General features: G+C 39.0%; 1 protein-coding gene across 5 annotated transcripts in view; it reads left to right on the plus strand.

The window, feature by feature from the left end:
- The window catches only part of ATRNL1 (attractin like 1), a 513,588-nt gene that overhangs the window by 258,568 nt on the left and 235,229 nt on the right, over positions 1-19,791 (plus strand). For all 5 annotated transcript variants that reach the window (XM_030487970.1, XM_030487973.1, XM_030487971.1 and 2 more), the window contains exon 25: positions 2,410-2,471. In XM_030487970.1, the coding sequence (XP_030343830.1) occupies positions 2,410-2,471 (62 nt within the window). The remainder of the gene's footprint in view (positions 1-2,409; positions 2,472-19,791) is intronic.

A 19,791-nucleotide genomic window follows, 5' to 3' on the forward strand; every position in this document is an offset into this window, starting at 1 on the left:
AATAGAAGGTGGAAAATGTAAAATTTTGTGTCTGTTTTTGTGCAAAACTGACTATCCCATCTTGAGTTTAGGGATATGCAGATAATTTAATAATTAATAGGCATATAAAATCATTAAATTGTTGTAAATCTGCTTACTTCATATTTGCTCTGCATTGAAAAAGGGAAATAAAGGCAGTACAGTTTCTTAGAAAAAAGAATCGTGATCAGGCTGCAGTTTTTGATTGCACGACTTTCCCTTGACTGTAGCTGTTTCTAGACTGACAGATGCTGTTAATGAATGCTGACACCTTGAATGAAAATAATTGAAGTCATTCAAAATATAAATGCTCCTTCAACAAATAGCTTTTTAACAGGTCCCAAAAGGTGAACTCTGTTGAAACTGGCGTGTTTTTTTTCTTCTTTGTGTTAGTTCATCTCCTGAAGTATAGTACTTGTAAAAAAACATTCTGGAAAAGCCAGCAGTTAATTTGAATATTAAATGTTATTTGAAAAGAATCCAGCCTGCATTTAAAATCAAAATTGAACATAGAATGCTTTTATTTTTCATACACAGTATTTTTAACAATTGTTTATGCTTGGGATGCACTTAATATTGGGACAAAAGAATCTTGAGATCTTTTCTCAGACTTTATCTTTTCTGTGTAAAATGAAGATTACATTAATGTCAGCAGATGCTTTGCCAATTTTACCCACCTTGTACTTTCTCTTCAATTTTTTCATATTGTTAGTCCCTAATTATTCTTTGTTTTGGCACAGTTTTCATCATGACAGTAGTCTAAAAGTTTTTGAGAATTTAAAATTTCTGGTTAACTGGAAAAATGTGAAAACTTTTACATTTAACTTGAGTACTGAGTCAGAGAGTTCTTTCTTCTGCTTTGTTGCCACATGGTCTTTAGCTTCTTGTCTTTCCACAGGCTCTGGGGCCAGAGCATAGGTTTTGCCCTGATCATAACATAGCAATCTACCGACACATTTAGATTTCCTTTCTAGAGAGGAGATGAATTAAAACACTCAGAATATAACTTAGTACACCAAATTATACTCTGATTCATTTATTGAGTGTCTTACCTAATAATTTGGGCTGTGAAATTTGAAATACCTGCTTTCTGTACTGAATTCCAGAGCTCCTGGCGTTGTTTGCATTGCTTGCAATTGTGCATTATTAGTGAAGGGAGAAATCACATTTTAAAGATGTGCCTCCTAAACTTGTTCCTGGAATGATGCAGTTTACATGCTGCTCCTTCCTTAGACTGTTGAGTAGTCTGACCTTTGGTTCGCTCTGTCTAGCTGGCATAAGGCACAGTAATGGTATTATATACTGAAGTTTACATTATAGCTTTGCCCTTAAATAAAAACAAAAAAACAAAAAAACTTGAGCATCATGAATTGTCATTTCAAAAGATCACAAGTCATCTGTGAAAGGGAATCGGAGTAATTTGGTGTAATTACTAGCCAAGATCACATCTTAAATGCACAAATATCTCTAAAACAATTATTTGAACAGGCTGGGAGTATAGTTAGATAAACACTTTGTACAATTCAAAGTAGAAGATTCTGTGTATCTATCTTCAGTTTGATAATTATACACTATGAAAAACTGAACAAGACAGGGAGGGACTTAAGGATATTTGTAGATATAAGTTAAATATTAAGTACTGTTCTTAACATTAGCAAAAAGTAATTATAATCATAATTATAGGCTCTATTGCATGCAAGTGTGAAGGTGCATCTGTGTGTGTATGCTGTCTTAGAGATAATTATTAAATCTTTGTGAAAAATTATAGTAAGAAGTTGAACTAATGCATGTTCTGGTGAGGCTGTAAAAATGTAGCCTGAAAGAATATTTGTTATATATATATATAATACTTGACTTTAAAGTAGTTTGCTTTGAAACAGTTTGTTTTAGATTATTATGTATTAGATTTATCTGGGATTTATCTGGGATTTTTTTTTAATTAACTTGTGCATTAATTTTAATATTATGCAATTAAACTGTTTAAAAATATTATTTTTAAGCACAAGATAGTTTTTGTAATTTCTAAAACCTTGTTTCGGTGTTTTTACTAAAATGTAAAGTTGTGATAGTTAAACCAGCTAACTATAAAGAAGACAATTTATATCAGTATGGTTTCTTAATATTTTACATGTTGTTTTCATGGTTTATATCAAGCAAATTTTAGGTGGATATTTCTATTAACTTCACAGGAAGACTATATTCCATTGTTTGTATTTTAGCACAGGCAAAGACACGGGAGTTAGTTGCTCACCTCACTTTCTGGAAAATGTAGGTGTGTGCACACTAGACTGAAATTACGCTTGAAACTAATCATCCATGAGCCAAACAGCCCTAACCTAAAAGAGCTGTTGACTCTGAAAATGTTGTAATTTACTTCTGTTTTATTTGCAGATTGCCTTCTCACAGCACAATACTATCATGGATCTGGTGCAGTTCTTTGTCACCTTCTTCAGGTAAATTGCTTTTTCTGTCTTCTGACTGAAATAATGCTGATTCTTTTCCATCAAACTAATACCTTAACCAGCTTCTTAATCTTCAGAAATGCCTTCAAGGAAGCCTTTAAACTGTGTTCTCTAATTTATGCCGGTGGAGGATCCAGGCCATTGCCCTGTAACTACAAGCAGATGCTGATATCTTTCATATGTTTCATATATTTCATATTCAGTGGTACAGTCTTCATACTTACTTCATAAATATTAGCTAGGTATTTACTATATATTACAGCGATTAAGAGAAGCCAGCTATACTGACTTAAATTAGTAATTTGTGTGTGTGATTTTTTTTTTTTGTAAACTCTTTGAAAGAATTGTTTAAAATGATGGTTCAATTCAATAGCTTATTTTTAATAAAGCCAAATCGCTACTGATGCTTTCATGTGTTAGAGGTTAATTGTGGAAGGCAGTAGGAGATGCAGCAATGCAGGAGTTGGCTTCAACTGCAAATGGATGGCTATTCTAGGATCTGAACAAAACTCCACTGAAAGACTTCTAAGGTTCAGCTGTCTTGCAAAATGTCACAATCATAAATATATACAGATTAGTTATGGTGCTTTGAAGTCTTCCTGTGAAGATATTCCCCAATAATCATGAAGTGTATGTGTTTAATTGTTAGGGGTTTTGCCATTGTTTGTTTGTTTGGTGGGTTTTTTTGTTGTTGTTTTTTTGTTGTTTTGTTGATGACAAACTCCATAAAAGAAAGCAAAGTCTGTCCAAGTACCGCAGAAGAGAGGGACCCTGTGAAAAATAGCAGACGTGGGCTAAAAGCAGTTTGTTTTTGCTCTGTGCCTTAAGGCAGGCTTAGAAAAGTTGAACTATAGGCTCTTTGATGGTGAAGCCATCTCTATAGGTATATTGCACCTTTCCTGGTCTGATGGTTTATCTTGTATGGTTTATTCTGAGTAAATGCAAACTCACCGTGATCCTGGTGAAAGAAGAGATCTCTCTGCCTGAACAGTAAGCTAATTGGAAGCAAAGGCCAATGTAATCCCCGTTACAGAGAGAAGGGTTTTAGGAAATCTGCCAGCTATCCTATCACTACCTTTAACTCAACCTCAGTCTAATTGTATAACCAAGGCTTTCAGCCAGCACTTAGTTCAATAGGGGCTTGCAACGTCAGGAACCTGGTTGCAGAAATACATGAAGGAATCATGAAATGCTGTGAATGAAATGAATGCTATTGCAGCAATCCAAGCAAGGTACAAAACTTAATGACACCCTCCAAAGGCACATACAAATCAGGCTGAGGTTTGATGGTTATGATGAGAAATAGAGGGTTTATCCAAATATATTTTAAAGTTTTGATGTAAGGTTGTATGCTGCTCTTCTACAATTGAATTGGTATTAAGGGATCTGTAGATGTAGATAGGCTGTTTAGGAGCTAGAGTTTTCGTATTGCATTTCTAAGAAAACAATAGAAATGGAAAGAAGAGCATACAGTAGGTTCACAGTTTGCAAAGCAGAACCTGAGAGGAAAAAGGAAGGGAGAGGAGAATTTTGAGGTAGTTCTGAATGAAGCAAATTCATGAAAAAACATATTTAATACCATTGTGTTTACTGTGTTAATTAACTCTTCTAGGAAGATTAGCTCAGGCCTATTGCTTTGCTAAGTGGGTCTTTCCAAGACATGAGCTGGTACCTTCTGCGTGTTTATTTCAGTGTTATGCCCATAGGCGTGGGGTTTTCATTGGTGTTAAAAGTCCATTTATTTTCTGATCACAATCATGCATAATGTCACAGAGACACTTCTGGCTCGAAACTGCTGTGAGCAAAGCATCCTAACTGAGATCCAGAGCTAGCAAATGGTCAGTCTGTGTAAATGATCCAAAGAAGAAACTGTCAGGTTGTTTATCACTGGGCGGTAGTTGCAATGTGTTGTAAATAAATGTAGGAAAAGTACTTAGCATGTCCTTTACAGAAAACCAGACTAAGAAATTGAAAGTGAAAAGTTTCTAATGTAGACACCATTAAAACTTTCAGTAGATATTAAATTGGATGTTGTTTCTACAAGCTCACTACTCTAAACAACCTGCAGAATATTTCTGATGGGAAAATGTAACAATAACTATTTCCTTTTTCATACTAATGGACAGATTTAGTCATACCCAAAGATGGCATCAATGCATTGATGTTGATGGCTGATAGTAATCAAAACTTTATCTGAAAATCTGGTTTCAATAGTTTGTAGCTGAACAAAATTATTTTAATATGGGTTTGTTTCTTGGTATGTTTGTTTTGTTTTTTGTTTTGTTTTTTTTTTACTGGATGGGAATGTGGTGTATTAAAACAGCAACAAATTATGTTGATAACATTAATAACCCAGGTCATATTTGCTAGGATTGTTGACAGAGAAAATAATTGTGTTTAAAGACAATTTGAACGTGCTTGATAAGAAAACATCTTTCAAGCTGCTTAGATAAACATGCATTTGCATTTCTCCCATCTAGTATTATATTTTTCATATTCTGAGCACGTGGCATAACCCTGTTCTCCCTGGCTGCCTAGCCAAACCAGAAAGTAGGTTTATTTGACAATAACAGGTTTTTAACAAGCATTCAAAAGTCTAGTTTAAAACTCTTCTGTTATAGGATGTGTGTTTCTGAGTAAAAGATGACATGCACATTTACTGCGTGAATCAGAAAGTCAAAATAAAGAGCAGTTTTAGAATTTTTATATTTTTTAAAATATTGTTCTGTAAGGAATTTATTTAAAACTATACATAAGAAAGTTGAAAAGCTGTGATTAGATCTGCAATTAATGCATGCTATACCAGATACTGTTATTGTATGTCCTAGAACAGTAAACGAATAGAAATAAAAGGAGTTTTTTGAAAAAAAAAACAACTAATTTCATTCTTTTTTATACTGGAAGGTTTAATTGTATCTACTGGTTCAATGACTTTTTCTTTGACTAGAAATGTAATCAATCAGATATATAAGAGTGATAACCAGTTCCTGCAGTTACAGAAACTGTAGCATCTGTGTTGCTTTAGTCAATGCCTTGAAGACTTTTAGCTGCTGCACAAATTGGGAAGTTTGTGACTTTTTTTTTTTCCACCTGCTTTGAAGCAGTGCAGATCTCATTAGGAAATGTCACAGGCAGCAAATAATAATCTGTCATCTTATACTGAAGAAATGCAGTCCCCACAGTTAAAGGAAGTCTATTTCTGTATTACCCTGATCAGTAAAATACTCAATGCACTAAAGCCTAAGGGTTTTGTTTATTTTTTTTTCCCTGAACTATAAATGACAAAGAAGATTTCAGGGCTTACAAGTCTGGCATAAATATATTGTTTTAGCTAAGTAAGTGGATGGGACATTTTAGGGATTTTGTGACGATATATGTATTATCTTTAGTTTCTGACAACATTATTTGCTTTAGATCATATTTTGTCATGCAAAAAATTTGACAGTGTTCAATATTTGTTAGTTTTTATTATATATGGTTTAAGTAAATCCAGAATTGAGAGCCAAGAAACTCTTAATTTTTAAACTCACTTTTAAATAAAATTATAGTTAAGAATTGCTGGCAGTATTCATGTATTTCGCAGAAAATTCTCGGGAATTTCTCGAGCATCTGCAGCAGAAGTTCTGGTAAGAAATGTGGTTTTGTCTCATAATCAAAAACCAGGCAAACATGAAGTTGGTTCAGGTGACAAAGGTTAGCTATTAGTATTTTTGTGATAGGTCATGATATGCAAGTGCTATTGTCATAACTATTTTTTAAAGCCTGTTTCAAATACATAGTACAAACCACTAACTAATTAGGCACTTTCTCTGAGCGTACATCTTTATGCTCTCAGAACGATTCCTTCTGTTGTCTTTGGTTCTCAGGTGGAGCTGCCAATGGTGGATTTCACGTCTGGCTGGTATGGTTCACTTTAGTCAGTTTAATAACATGTATCCTTATTATTAGGAATTACAGAATTTCCAATTGCTAGTAAGTAGAGCAGTATTCATTAATAGGGATACTTCAAAAGTTTAAAAATCCTACTTTTGTGTACACTTTAAGAATTTCTATGAAAAATTATGGTCATTTAGGATCAGGGGTACATTCTTTCTGACAAATCTTTGTGAGAATTATTAGTGAAAACAATACTCAATGTACCCAGTGTTTATTGCAGGAGGAAGGGATGGACATTTATGCTAGGATGAGGACTAGTGGCATGAGCTACAATCGGAATTGTGGCGGATACTGAAGAACCAGATTTATCACCCCCGCATGTGTGACTGTGTGCTAAATTCTCAGAACAGTCACTTCAGGTGCATTTCACACAGTGGGAGCTGATGGCTGCATTTCAGTGGGTTGTATCAGAGCTCCTGAGAGCTTTAATACCTGAATCTGCCATTCTGGGTGCAAATTTGCAAGGAGGGAATTCCGTCTCTTTACTGGCATCCTTTGGTGTGTTTGCCTGGCTTCTTGTTTTGTTTTTGTTAAAACACAGGATGATAAATTAATGCTAGATTTTGGCATGCTCGTCTTTATGAGATCAAATATTGATCTCTGTAAGAAAGGCAAAACACAGTGTGTCAGGAACAGATCACGTCCACCATGGCTGCATTCTCAGAAAACACAGAAATTGTATAAATCTAAATTAGAATATTTTCTGGTAACATGAAAATCAAGTTATCTAAGCAAAATGGATTTTACATTTGGGGCTTGAATAAAATTGATTTTTACTTAGTGATGCATTAAACAGTTTGCACCTCACTTAGAAACAAATAGTTGTTTGACTTCCACTGGTACAAGCATGTCTATACTGCAATGGGCAAACTGAGTTTTTGAGGTTTTTTAGAAGTTTGTTTGGGGTTGTGTCTTCTACTCTGTGAATCACCCGGAGACTTTGTCATCACTGTAGAGTTATTTGGTATACTCGTATTTCCTGAGAAGGCAACCACTTGTTATTGGCCTGCAGGCAAAGGAGATTCCCCAGTACCACTGGGTCGGTTACTCTTCAAAACAACGGATGAGTCACTTAATCCCACGGTGAAGAGAACTGTTTTCCATTGTTTTGTTCTTGTTTTTCTTCTTTCTGTTTGTCCTTTGAGCCATTTGGAAGTGCATGTGAGCATTACTAGTACTTAGCGTATTTTGATTTCAACATACATTGTTCTTCAAAGTACAAAATAGTTGCTTACCTTGATACCTGAAGATGGCCTGTGTACCTGTTTGGTATACAGCAGATATGAGCTTTTCCTTCCTTCAGTAAGTGCATTTAAAATGTTGAACTTCTCACTTCCTTTACGTATCAAATACAGTGAGAGCTGTTCGTTGTGCCTGCTGGAGTGCTTAATTCCAATTTCTGCTCAGTTCATAATAACTAGAAATAAATTCTGGGGTTGCTTAAGTGCAGAGGGGAGTTATAGGGTGAAAAATCAGGTGCTGTAACAGGATTTGGAAGATTTAAAAAAAGACAATCTTAAATTGCACTCTTCATTGTACATTGTGCTGTAGCCTCACACTCCAGAAAACATTTTGTCACTAGTTCTATTGTTATAAAATCTCATTAGAATCAAAGCTGCCACTTACATAGTTGTGTTGACCACAGAGGTCTCAGAAGGTGGCACCCACAATATACTTCCGAAGGCTCCTGAAGAAAGTATGTCTTTTTTGAAGATCCAGTTCTTTGCATGCTCCCTTACTCTGTGGCAGTTCTGTAATGCTCTCCTTTCAGGGATGTGTCTTTTTACAGCTGCATTGTATTTGGTTTCCTAAGAAGCATTATGGATAATTCATTTTGTGTTTGTGTTTTGATTCCCTACATTTTATATTGTATTTTCTTAAATGTGATTAGTCAATTGTTTTCTTAGGATAAAGCAACATTGGCACTCACAGCTATTTGTCTTCTAGAGTGCTTAATCCTGGTCACTTTTTCATGAAACTCCAGTCCACTGTACTGTAAACAAAAGAACGAGAACAGGTTTTCATCTGTGATAAATGGACTCAAAATGTTGCTTTTGTCATTTTCATTCAAAAGAAAAGCAACTCTGTCTTCTTATGACAAGCTGTATGTGCCAGTTGCAAAGTTAACTTCAGAAGTTTGTTTCCAGATGTAAGCATATAGTGAAGTGGGGTGAAAGCTGATGATGAAAAACAATAACAAAGAAAATAAAGGAAGTAAAATATATTACTGTTTGCCTGTAGGCAATAATGTCATTGCCCGTTATAGCAAGTGACAAGCAGCTTTCTCAAGCACTGTGCCAGTCTGTCTCTGCAGATGCACACTGTAGTGTGAGAAATATCAAAGAAATGAGCAATCTGTTTATGGCAGTAGAGAAATATTCAGGGTCCTTGTGTGCAGTTGTAATAAATCACAGGAAGAAAGAAAAAAGGGTGCTAAACTGTGTGTTATGCTCTGGATTTTATAGATACTAAAATATTAAATCTAATTATTAGTTTTAGGAATAGACATCTGAATCCAAAGAAATTCACCAATTGAGCTTTCTTAATGGAATATTAGTAAAAAATATTCCAGTAAAATTTACTGGTACCAAATAACCATTTTGTGTGGAAGATTTTGGGGTTTTAAAATTCATTTATTAGAATTCAAGATGGGAGTGGCCACATTTTCTCAAGAAGTAAAATTATGAAACTCTGCTGTGGATTCCAAAAACTGCAATAAAATTACACTTTAAAAAGTGTACATCATCTATTTAATTTTTTTAAATCTGAATTTAATCTGCATATGAGGCCTAATTATGTTCTATATCGTAATTTGTTTCTATATTTTCAATATTTTTGGTGATACATTAGGAAAACACTCTACAATTTCAAACTTATATTTCTTTCCTTACATGTCTTGAGTCTTTTCAGTTATAATTCTAAATATCAGTTTAACGGGAAGTAGGGGGTTTGTATTTCTTTTATTCTTTTATTCTTCTTACAGTTACAGAACAGTAATGATGCTTCTTTGGCCTGGAAATCTAAGGATCCTTACTCTCTCTTCAGGACAATTTCATGTTGATAGGGCTTTTAATAAGAGAGTTAATAGGTTTTTTTCACCTACCACTTCAAATATATTTGCCTCTTAGAAAAAGGTGTAAGAAATGTTACATAATGAAGGGAAATATTCTTTAGCAATGTATTAAATTTCTTGATTATGTTAGAGTCTAACAAGCCTAAACAATGGTGACATGGCTTGGTTACTTTCTAGTTGTATTTTATATTTCTGTGATTTGTTATCAGAGGATAACATCTGCACGAAAGGAACAATGCAGTGAAAGAAAAGAATGAGGGAAAACATAAACAAAATAATCTTGAGATAATGTGAATTGTTTGGTTTGGAAGGCTGCTGAAATGTGGTATAGGATGGCAGTCCTTTCCCGAATTCACTAATTGATTCAAATAAATGAGTCTCTTTCCCCCCCATAATTTGAAACCTTAAGTTAGCATAAATCAGCAAAATCATTGCAAAAAAAGCTGAAGTGAAAGCTCAAGTATTTTGAAATACAAAGAATATATTCAATTTCTAATTTTTTTTGAAAGTTACTGCAAAAAATATTATTTATTTTGTAATTTTTCTGCAAATTTAATGGGCATAGTTGTTTTTTTTTTTTTTCTTTTTAGATCTAGGATTTTTATATACACCATCACTTGCTGAGAGAAATATAGAGTATTTCACCCATGAAGGGCAAAACCATAAAATTATATGAAATATGAAAGTCTCTTGTATGAGTAAAAGAAACATAATCACACTCTATCGATGTGATGTTCTATTTATTCTATGGAGATTAATTTTAGTTTAGGTTAGATTAAGCCCCTTTGATTGTAAATCTTCTTTATTGCTGCTTCAAAGAGGTGAAAGGAAGAACTGCCGAGAGTTAAAGTTCACTTTTAGAGCTTTATTGCATAATATATTTCATAGAATCATAGAATGGTTTGGGTTGGAAAGGACCTTAACATCATCTAGTTCCAACGCCCCTGCCATTGACATGGATGCCTCACACTAGACCAAGGCTCTGCCCAACCTAGCCTTGAACACTGGCAGGGATGAAGCATTTACCACTTCTTTGGGCAACCTGTTCCAGTGCCTCACCACCCTCACAGTAAAGAACTTCTTCCTTATATTGCCTTCTTCCTTGAATTGCTGAGGTGAGTATCTCCAGAGAGGACGCCTTTAACACCGGAGCGGGGGGAAGCACAGCGTCCCGGAGCCTCAGTTCGGAGCGGCAAGAGCGACCGAGGGAGCCTCAAGTCCTCGACAGGACTTGCCCAGGAGCCGGCAGCTCAGCTGACGCGAGCAGCTGACTCACAGGGGGCGGCGCCAGGAGTGACGGCACCAGCCCTCAGTGGGTAAAAACCCATCCCAGGGAGCGCGAGCGACCAGGAGCGCAGCGAACGGGGCGAGGCACGTCAGTCAGGGCGTGGCGCGGCAGTTTGCGCGGGCAGGGCAAGCGGGCAGCGAGCGGGATGGTGAGCACTCGCCTCAGGACCAGGGCCCGCTGAGCACTCGCCTCAGGACCAGGGCCCGCTGTGGGAGCTCTGCCCCGGCGGTGGCCAGCGTAGGCACCCAGACAGAGCTGATGAGAGGGGAGGCTGCGGCGCAGACCTCGGAATGTAGAAAGTGCCTCGACTGGTCTCTTGAGGGGAGGGTGCACAATGGGCAGGGCTGCACTCGGTGCGCCCTGGTGGAGGTCCTCCTGCAGCAGGTGGCTGAGCTGCGGGAGGCTGTTGGAGAGTGAAAAGATGCCAGGGAAGCTGAGAGGAAGCTGGGCTGCTTGCTCTAGGCCCAAACTGTGCAGGGGCTGCAAACGTCCAGCACTGCTCATATAGGAAAGAAGGAGGGCAGCAACCCAGGAAGCTGGGAATTAGTTACGAGAAAAACGAACAAAAAAGGGCAGAAGAGGACAATTAACGACAAGGGGCTTCCTCCGAAATCTGATGTCCCCACCCAGAACCGCTTCGCAGTTCTGCAGGGAGCTAAAGAGAAAGCACCCACCACACCTAATGAGCATCCTGCTGATGCACCAGTAAAGAGGATCACTACTGGTGCCTTCAGGAAAAAGAGGAGGGTCATAGTAGTAGGGGACTCTACTTTGAAAGGCACAGAGGCACCCATCTGCCGGCCTGATCCAGTCTCGAGGGAGGTGTGTTGCCTGCCAGGGGCTCGGATCAGGGATGTTGCTGAGGGGCTGCCTGCTCTAATAAGTCCTGCTGACTATTACCCCCTCCTAGTGGTCCATGTAGGTGCTAGAGATATAGATAGCAGTAGCATGGAGAACATTAAGAAGGACTACAGAGGAGTAGGTGGTTAGGGGCTCTGGAGCTCAGATAGATAGTTTTTTTATCGATTCTCCAGGACAAAGGGGAGGACCTTAAAAAAGCTAGGCACGTTTGGCAGGTTAATAAATGGTTAGAATAGTGGTGCCATAGTCAGGGGTTTGGCTATTTAGAACATGGGGCTCCGTTTGGGAGGCCAGATCTGCTGGAGGCTGGTGGAGCTGGTCTGACAAAGAAGGGGAAGAGCTGTTTTGGTAGGAGGCTTGCCAGGCTGGTCAAGAAAGCTTTAAACACTAGATGTGTTGGGGGAGGGGAGCACTGATCAATCCCAACACTCCTGGTCAGTTGCCAGCACCTGTAATAAGTGCTTGGAGCTATGTAGAGATGTCCCAGCTGCCCCAGCCATTGAGTTGGCTTCATTTGGAGCTCGGCGAAGGTGCCTCTGTACAAACGCCTGTAGTATGGGGAACAAGCAAGAGGAATTAGAGATGTGTGCAAGGCTACGGGAATATGATGTCATTGGTATCACAGAAACATGGTGGGATGGCTCCTATGACTGGAGTGTCGGAATGGAAGGTTACAGGCTGTTTAGAAAAGACAGGCCAGGCAGACGGGGAGGGGGCGTTGCTATCTATGTCAGTGATAGGCTAGAGAGTATGGAACTCTGTCTGGGGACGGGTGATGAGGTAACAGAGTGTTTGTGGGTCAGGATCAAAGGGAAAACAGCAATGGGGGACATTACGGTGGGGATCTGTTACAGGCTGCCTGATCAAGAGTACTCTGTGGATGAAGCGCTCTACAGACAGATAGGAGCAGCCTCACGCTCGCAGGCCCTCGTCCTCATGGGGGACTTCAACCATCCTGACATCTGTTGGAGGGATGGTACGGCCCGGCACAAGCAATCCAGGAGGTTCCTCGATTGTGTGGAAGACAACTTCCTCTTTCAAGCAATAGAGGAGCCGACGAGGAGAGGTGCCATGCTGGACCTTGTGCTCACCAACAGGGAGGGACTGGTTGGAAATGTGACGCTCCAGGGCAGCCTTGGCTCTAGTGATCACGAGATGGTTGAGTTTGAGATCCTCAGGACAGTGAGAAGAGTGTGCAGCAAGCTCACTGCCCTGGACTTCAAGAAAGCAGACTTTGGCCTCTTCAGGAGCCTCCTTAGTAAGGTTTCATGGGATACAGTCCTAGAGGGCAGGGGGGCCCAAGACTGCTGGTCGATATTCAAGGATCACCTGCTACATGCTCAAGAGTGTTGCATCCCGACTAGAAGAAAGTGCAGCAGGAGGGCCAGGAGACCTCCATGGATGGACAAGGAGCTGCTGAGGAAACTTAGAGGGAAAAAAGAAGCTTATAGAAGGTGGAAGCGAGGACAGGCGGCCTGAGAAAAATATAGGAGCATTGCCCGAGAAGCTAGGGACCAGGTTAGGAAAGCTAAGGCCCAGCTAGAATTAAGTTTGGCAAGGGATGTAAAAGATAACAGGAAAGGATTCTATAGATACGTAGCAAATAAAAGACAGACTAGGGACAATGTAGGCCCTCTCCGGAAGCTATCAGGAGAACTGGCTACCATGGATTTGGAGAAGGCTGAGGTTCTTAATGACTACTTTGCCTCCATCTTCACCAGCAAATGCTCTGACCACACCACGAAAGTCTTGGAAAGCAAATGCAGGGACTGTGAAAATGAAGACCTTAGGCCCACTGTAGGAGAGGATCAGGTTCGAGACCATCTTAAGAACCTGAACGTGCACAAGTCCATGGGACCTGATGAAATCCATCCATGGGTCCCGAAGGAGCTGGCGAATGAAGTTGCTAAACCACTGTCCCTCATATTCGAAAAATCCTGGCAGTCAGGTGAAGTTCCCAATGACTGGAAGAAGGGTAATATAACCCCCATTTTCAAGAAGGGGAAGATGGAAGACCCAGGGAACTACAGACCAGTCAGCCTCACCTCTGTGCCTGGCAAAATCTTGGAACAGTTTCTCCTGGAAAACATGCTAAGGCACATGAAAAACAACGAGGTGGTTGGTGACAGCCAACATGGCTTCACTAAGGGGAAATCCTGCCTGACCAATTTGGTGGCCTTCTATGATGGAGCCACGGAACTGATGGACAGGGGCAGAGCAGTTGACGTCATCTACCTGGACTTGTGCAAAGCATTCAACACTGTCCCGCACGACATCCTTGTCTCTAAATTGGAGAGACATCAATTTGATAGATGGACCACTCAGTGGATCAAAAACTGGCTCGATGGCCGCACGCAAAGAGTTGTGGTAAATGGCTCGATGTCCAGTTGGAAACCTGTAACGAGTGGTGTCCCTCAGGGATCGGTGTTGAGGTCGGTCCTGTTCAACATCTTTGTCGGCGACGTGGACAGTGGGATTGAGTGCGCCCTCAGCAAGTTTGCCGACGACATCAAGCTGTGTGGTTTGGTTGATACGCTGGGGGGAAGGGATGCCATCCAGAGGGACCTTGACACGCTTGTGAGGTGGGCCGATGCCAACCTTATGAAGTTTAACCAAGCCAAGTGTAAGGTCCTACACCTGGGTGGGGGCAATCCCAGGCACTGCTACAGGCTGGGCAGAGAAGAGATTCAGAGCAGCCCTGCAGAGAAGGACTTGGGGGGTGTTGGTTGACGAGAAGCTTAACATGAGCCAGCAGCGTGTGCTTGCAGCCCAGAAAGCCAACCGTATCCTGGGCTGCATCAAAAGAAGCGTGACCAGCAGGTCGAAGGAGATGATCCTGCCCCTCTACTCTGCTCTCGTGAGACCTCACTTGGAGTACTGTGTACAATTCTGGTGTCCTCAACATAAAAAGGACATGGAGCTGTTGGAGCGAGTCCAGAGGAGGGCCACGAGGATGATAAGAGGGCTGGAGCACCTCCCGTATGAAGACAGGCTGAGAGAGTTGGGGCTGTTCAGCCTGGAGAAGAGAAGGCTGCGTGGAGACCTCATAGCAGCCTTCCAGTATCTGAAGGGGGTCTACAAGGATGCTGGGGAGGGACTCTTCCTTAGGGACTGGAGTGGTAGGACAAGGGGTAATGGGTTCAAACTTAAACAGGGGAAGTTTAGATTAGATATAAGGAAGAAGTTCCTTACAGTGAGGGTGGTGAAGCACTGGAATGGGTTGCCCAGGGAGGTTGTGGATGCTCCATCCCTGGCAGTGTTCAAGGCCAGGTTGGACAGAGCCTTGGACCACGTGGTTTAGGGCAAGGTGTCCCTGCCCATGGCAGGGGGGTTGGAACTGGATGATCTTAACGTCCTTTCCAACCCTAACTATTCTATGATTCTATGATTCTATATCTAGCCTGAACTTCCCCTGTTTTAGTTTAAAAGTGGTTCACTATAGTTTGATATTGTATGGACAGAATGATCTGTGAATGTTGGTGTTCTGGATAGTGTCCTGGTGTGCACTGTATCCATTTTCCCTTTTTAGTTGTATATAAAGGCTGTTTGCATAATTGATCATTCATTCATACTTTACTATAGTAGTTTCTGGTATGGCTTGTGGTATATTTAATATGAAAAGACAACAGGAATTATGTATGTAGGAAAATATAAAATATGTATGCATGCATTTATACATTATATAGTTATTTTTTAATAATTATGTTCTTATATAACGTTATTTAACATCCCCACAAACATTCTTTATAATATTTTGGCACATGCACATAATGAAAAAAATCAATACTTTTTTACATAATCATTTTCCTTCAAATAAGAAAATTCCCTGTTCAAGCACTTTTCTTTCTTCCTTACCTACAAGAAGTATTTTGATTTTCATTGCACAACAAAGACCAATAAACGCAGGCTTTGTAGAGGCAGTTGTCAGAGATTATTTTAAACTATTATGGGAGCTTATGCCTCAGGAGAGGAAGAATTAAGTTGGTTTTTTCTACATTCAATATATAAATAAATGATTTTACACGGGTATAAAATCCATTTTTACTAATAAACTAATATGCATTATGTTGACATTTCATTGATGCTTTACTTTAAAAATATAATTTATATAAAACTTAGATGGATATACTTCAATCTTCCTGTTTTCAGTTGTGCATTCAGAGCGTAAATTGGGAAGCTTTACTGATGACATTATTGAAATTTCAGTTTATTATTTTATTTAATTTTGCTCTTCTTCCTCAGCAAAATTATTTTGGTTACATTTCTAATGGTAATTTTAAATGTCTCCCTTAGAGACTTACAGCATGCTTTTGGCAGTATACTGTTTCTTTTAAGGCTCATTTCCCTTTCATGTGTTTCTCTTAACTTCTGTAGAACAGTCCAAATATTCTGTGCCACAACAACATCCAATGGTCCTGTGGAAATGAGTCAGAAAGCTGCACAGCACAGGGGTAGTACTTTAATTTCCCCATAATCTTTATTTTGGCTCCTCTGCCATGCAGTAGATCTCCACTGCCAAAACCAGTCTCAAAACAGAAAAGCTGCTACTATCAAAAACATTTACTGTGGCCAGTGGGCCACCTAAAGGCAACAAGCAACTTTCATTGCAATAAATCTTCATTACTTCCCAAATAAGTTACGCTCTACATGCAAAAGGGCTGGAGCACCTCAGCCTGTGCATCTAAACCTTCGTTTATGTGTTGTGTGCTCAGGCATGCATTGTGCTGCCATATGTCGGTGTTTGGATGAATCAGTCCATGTATACCTACCATGAATATTGTGTTGCTCCACTCAGTGTAGATGTTCTGGGTAGAAGGACTTGGGTAGAGGCAGCTCCTAGACTTTACTTTGATTTTTGTGTTGTGTTTTATATTTATCTAAGTAGTAAAATAATGACATTCTATAACTCCATTCTTCTCTCATAATGCCTACATAATTCTATTTTTATGTATATAAAATATATTTTCACATATGTTTCACACAGCTATACTTAAATAGCTTTTTCTTTAGTGGAGTCACAGTGTACACACATAAGTGGTCCAGGTGGCTGGGGTGCAAACTTTTCAGATATTTTAGAAAATAGTGTCATTGGGATAATTCAAACTCATTTAAGGCTTGTGAGAGTAATAGTGAGCTTGAATCACACATGTCCTTCCATCTGTTTTGGTGGTTGTTTGGCTGTGCAGCTAAAAATAGCCTGATGGTTAGTCAATGAGAATTCCTCAAATAAGAGTCCAGCTGCAACAGATTAATGGTATCATCCCATGATCCCTGTCAGGTTAGAGTTGCTCAGGAAACACCTAAAAGCTAGTTTAAGTAAAGTTAATTTATTCCAACTACCTTTATGGAGTTGGAATAAATTGTTTGATTTGGGATTTCAAAAGGTTGAACATGTAGCTGTATAGGAGGTGGTTTCTTAAAGGGGCTTTAGTTTGAATAATTTCAAAGATAGAGCTGTAACACAGGTCATACGCTAAAAGAAATGCTGCTTGGATCAGATGATGCTAGAGGAGGATATGAATTCACACCCACCTGAGTACTACTGATTCAAAAATGTTATGTCAAGTTCTGAGATTTAAGCACTGTTTGCCATTTTTAAACAAAAAATAATGGAGGAATTTTTGCTCATGTTCCTCCTTCAGTGGCCAGTGTAGATATCTTTAAAGCTTGACTGAGTCTGAGATTTTAGTAGGGCTCTTTAAAAATAGTTAAAATATCCCTGTGTTTCCGAGGTATTTTTCTTCAGAAGATCAGGGAATAAGATCCTTTCTGAGGGATTCCTTTACAATCTTCCTGCCGAAGTCCTGCAAGATAGAAATAAATTTTCATCTTCATATCCATCTGATCTGTGGGAGATGAAATTCCAAAGAAAGATCTATTACACTCACCTGCCAAACTTCTCTTTCCTTCATAAAAACAAACATCTAATCTCTCTAACGCACAGAAAACCAGGAATTCATTATGGGGGAGTAGGGTGTCATCCCCCCCCAGCCCATTGTTTCTGAAACTATTTCATTTATAAAGCTTGGGATCATCAATGATCAATGTCTCATCTACCAGGGAAAGAGAATGTGTTGATGTACTTTCTGAACTGAATTTTTACTCAGCAGTCCAAACACTCTGTCCATGGCTTCATCTCAGCCTTTCTTCTTCCTTTTATTTTATTCTGCATGAGAATAAGTACGAGCTACATCTGTTTCCAGACAGAAGTGTGCAGTTTGTGTATGATTCTGAGACAGATGTTATGAAAATAAGAATTGTAGTATTTGCCTACAACAGGAATAGGAAATTCTTTAGATGTGGCCTCCTGTTCTCAGTTGAAAGAACTGCTATGATACTAGGTGGAAAACTGCACAAAGGTTTGATGTCTCTTTGGGGTATAACTTGAGCCTGTACTGATGATGCTTGATAGTGTTAGGCTGGCATTGAAGAACACTGTTAAAATGCAGGAATATTAAATCATCAAAACCTACTCTTTCAGGTTTCCTTAAAAAAACCCAAACAAGAAAAAACAAAAGACCACATTCAATACTCAGAGAAACGGGAAAGCTTATACCATTTAACACTTGAGTTTATTCTAAATTTTGATCCCTATTGTATACACTGTCAGCCTTTTCTCACCTTGGAATAGCTAAGTGTTAGTGTTTGCTATACCTGCAGAGCTGTTCATGACAATTACTTTGCTATGTGAACTGCAGAAAAGGGTATGCAGATTTTCTATTGCCATCTTTAGAAGTTTTGCATATATTAAACAAAAATGCTTTCAGTTGACTCTCCATATATGAATGTATTTTTTAATCCATGAGCTAAGGTGTTTCCATTATTGCCTTATAATGTTTTTAAATCTTCATTTAAAACCTTGGTCAGAAATTTTATGAACTCCATCTCTGTGCAGACACTGCTCCTGATAATCAATCATGACACAGTAAAACAATCTAATGTGGATATCCTTTACCTTGCATTCTTACCAAACACAGGGTTCTGCCTGGGGGGACCAGGTTAGTTGAAGGCCATATATATATATATATATATATATATTTCTTTTTAACTGTTATTCTGTTTTTCATAAGGTTTGTGGTTATGGAGATGGGAGAAGCGAATTTTTAAGGGCAGTTATGTGACTTTCATGCAAGATTGATTTTAGGGAATATATGGATTTTCAGGACTGCATCCAAAAATAGCATTTTAATCATTGTCATCTGACTAAGAAGAATTATCCATGTAATTAGTTTCAAACGAACTTGAAAGGTGTTGCTTAACTTGTGTGAATTCCATTTGAGACACAAATAAATACAAATTTGCATTTAAATGATTTTTAGTAATACTTGAAATTTTAAATACCATCCGAGATATTTTACTTCATATTCAGGCGTTTCTTTCAGCTTACACTTCGGGAAACAAGAACTAAGGGCTTGAACCCTTTGTATGGCTTTTGGATTATAAGGTTCGCAGTTGAATTAAATTTCCCTTGGGTTTCTGTATTTCATGGCAAAACTGGGGGGCAATAGCTGGACTCAGGAGCTATCACTTTATTAAAACAACAGGGACAGAAAAAATTTGACTTAGAATGGGACTTAGATCTAGCTTGATGAAAAAAAACCCATGCCATTTTAACGATGTACAACAAGAAAATATCTGTAGCTGAAGAGGAGAAGGTTGCAACTATTAGCTGATTGGTCCCAGAAAATGGAGTGTATGGTGCAGCCAGTGCATGGAGCTGTTGGTGCTGGTAATATTTCTCATGATTAGCAAGAATAAGAGAAGGACATTCCCAAATCACCTAGCTGGTAATGCTGGCCTAGCTGGCAGTGCCTTTCATTGGCTGTGGCAGCCAGACCTCACTCTGACCAGGAAACACCACTACTGGCTAATAACATCTTGGGTCCACCCAAGATCAGCCAAGATTTGTTTCCCTGACCCGCACTCTGTGGTACCATGGACTGGAAGCTGCATATCCTAATCCCTTGCTAGCCAAGATTGCTTTCCTCTAAGTCTTCACACATTTTAATTTGAAACCGTAACACTTAATTCCCAAAATCATTCAGAATTGCTGCTCATTGAAATATTCCTACTTATAACAGTGTTTGTAAAACCGTATGATTCAGAGCAATTTAATTAATCATTAAAAACGTAGAAAATTTTAGACTTCTTTC

This window comes from Strigops habroptila, chromosome 5 (assembly GCF_004027225.2).
Source record: "Strigops habroptila isolate Jane chromosome 5, bStrHab1.2.pri, whole genome shotgun sequence".
NCBI lineage: Eukaryota > Metazoa > Chordata > Aves > Psittaciformes > Psittacidae > Strigops > Strigops habroptila.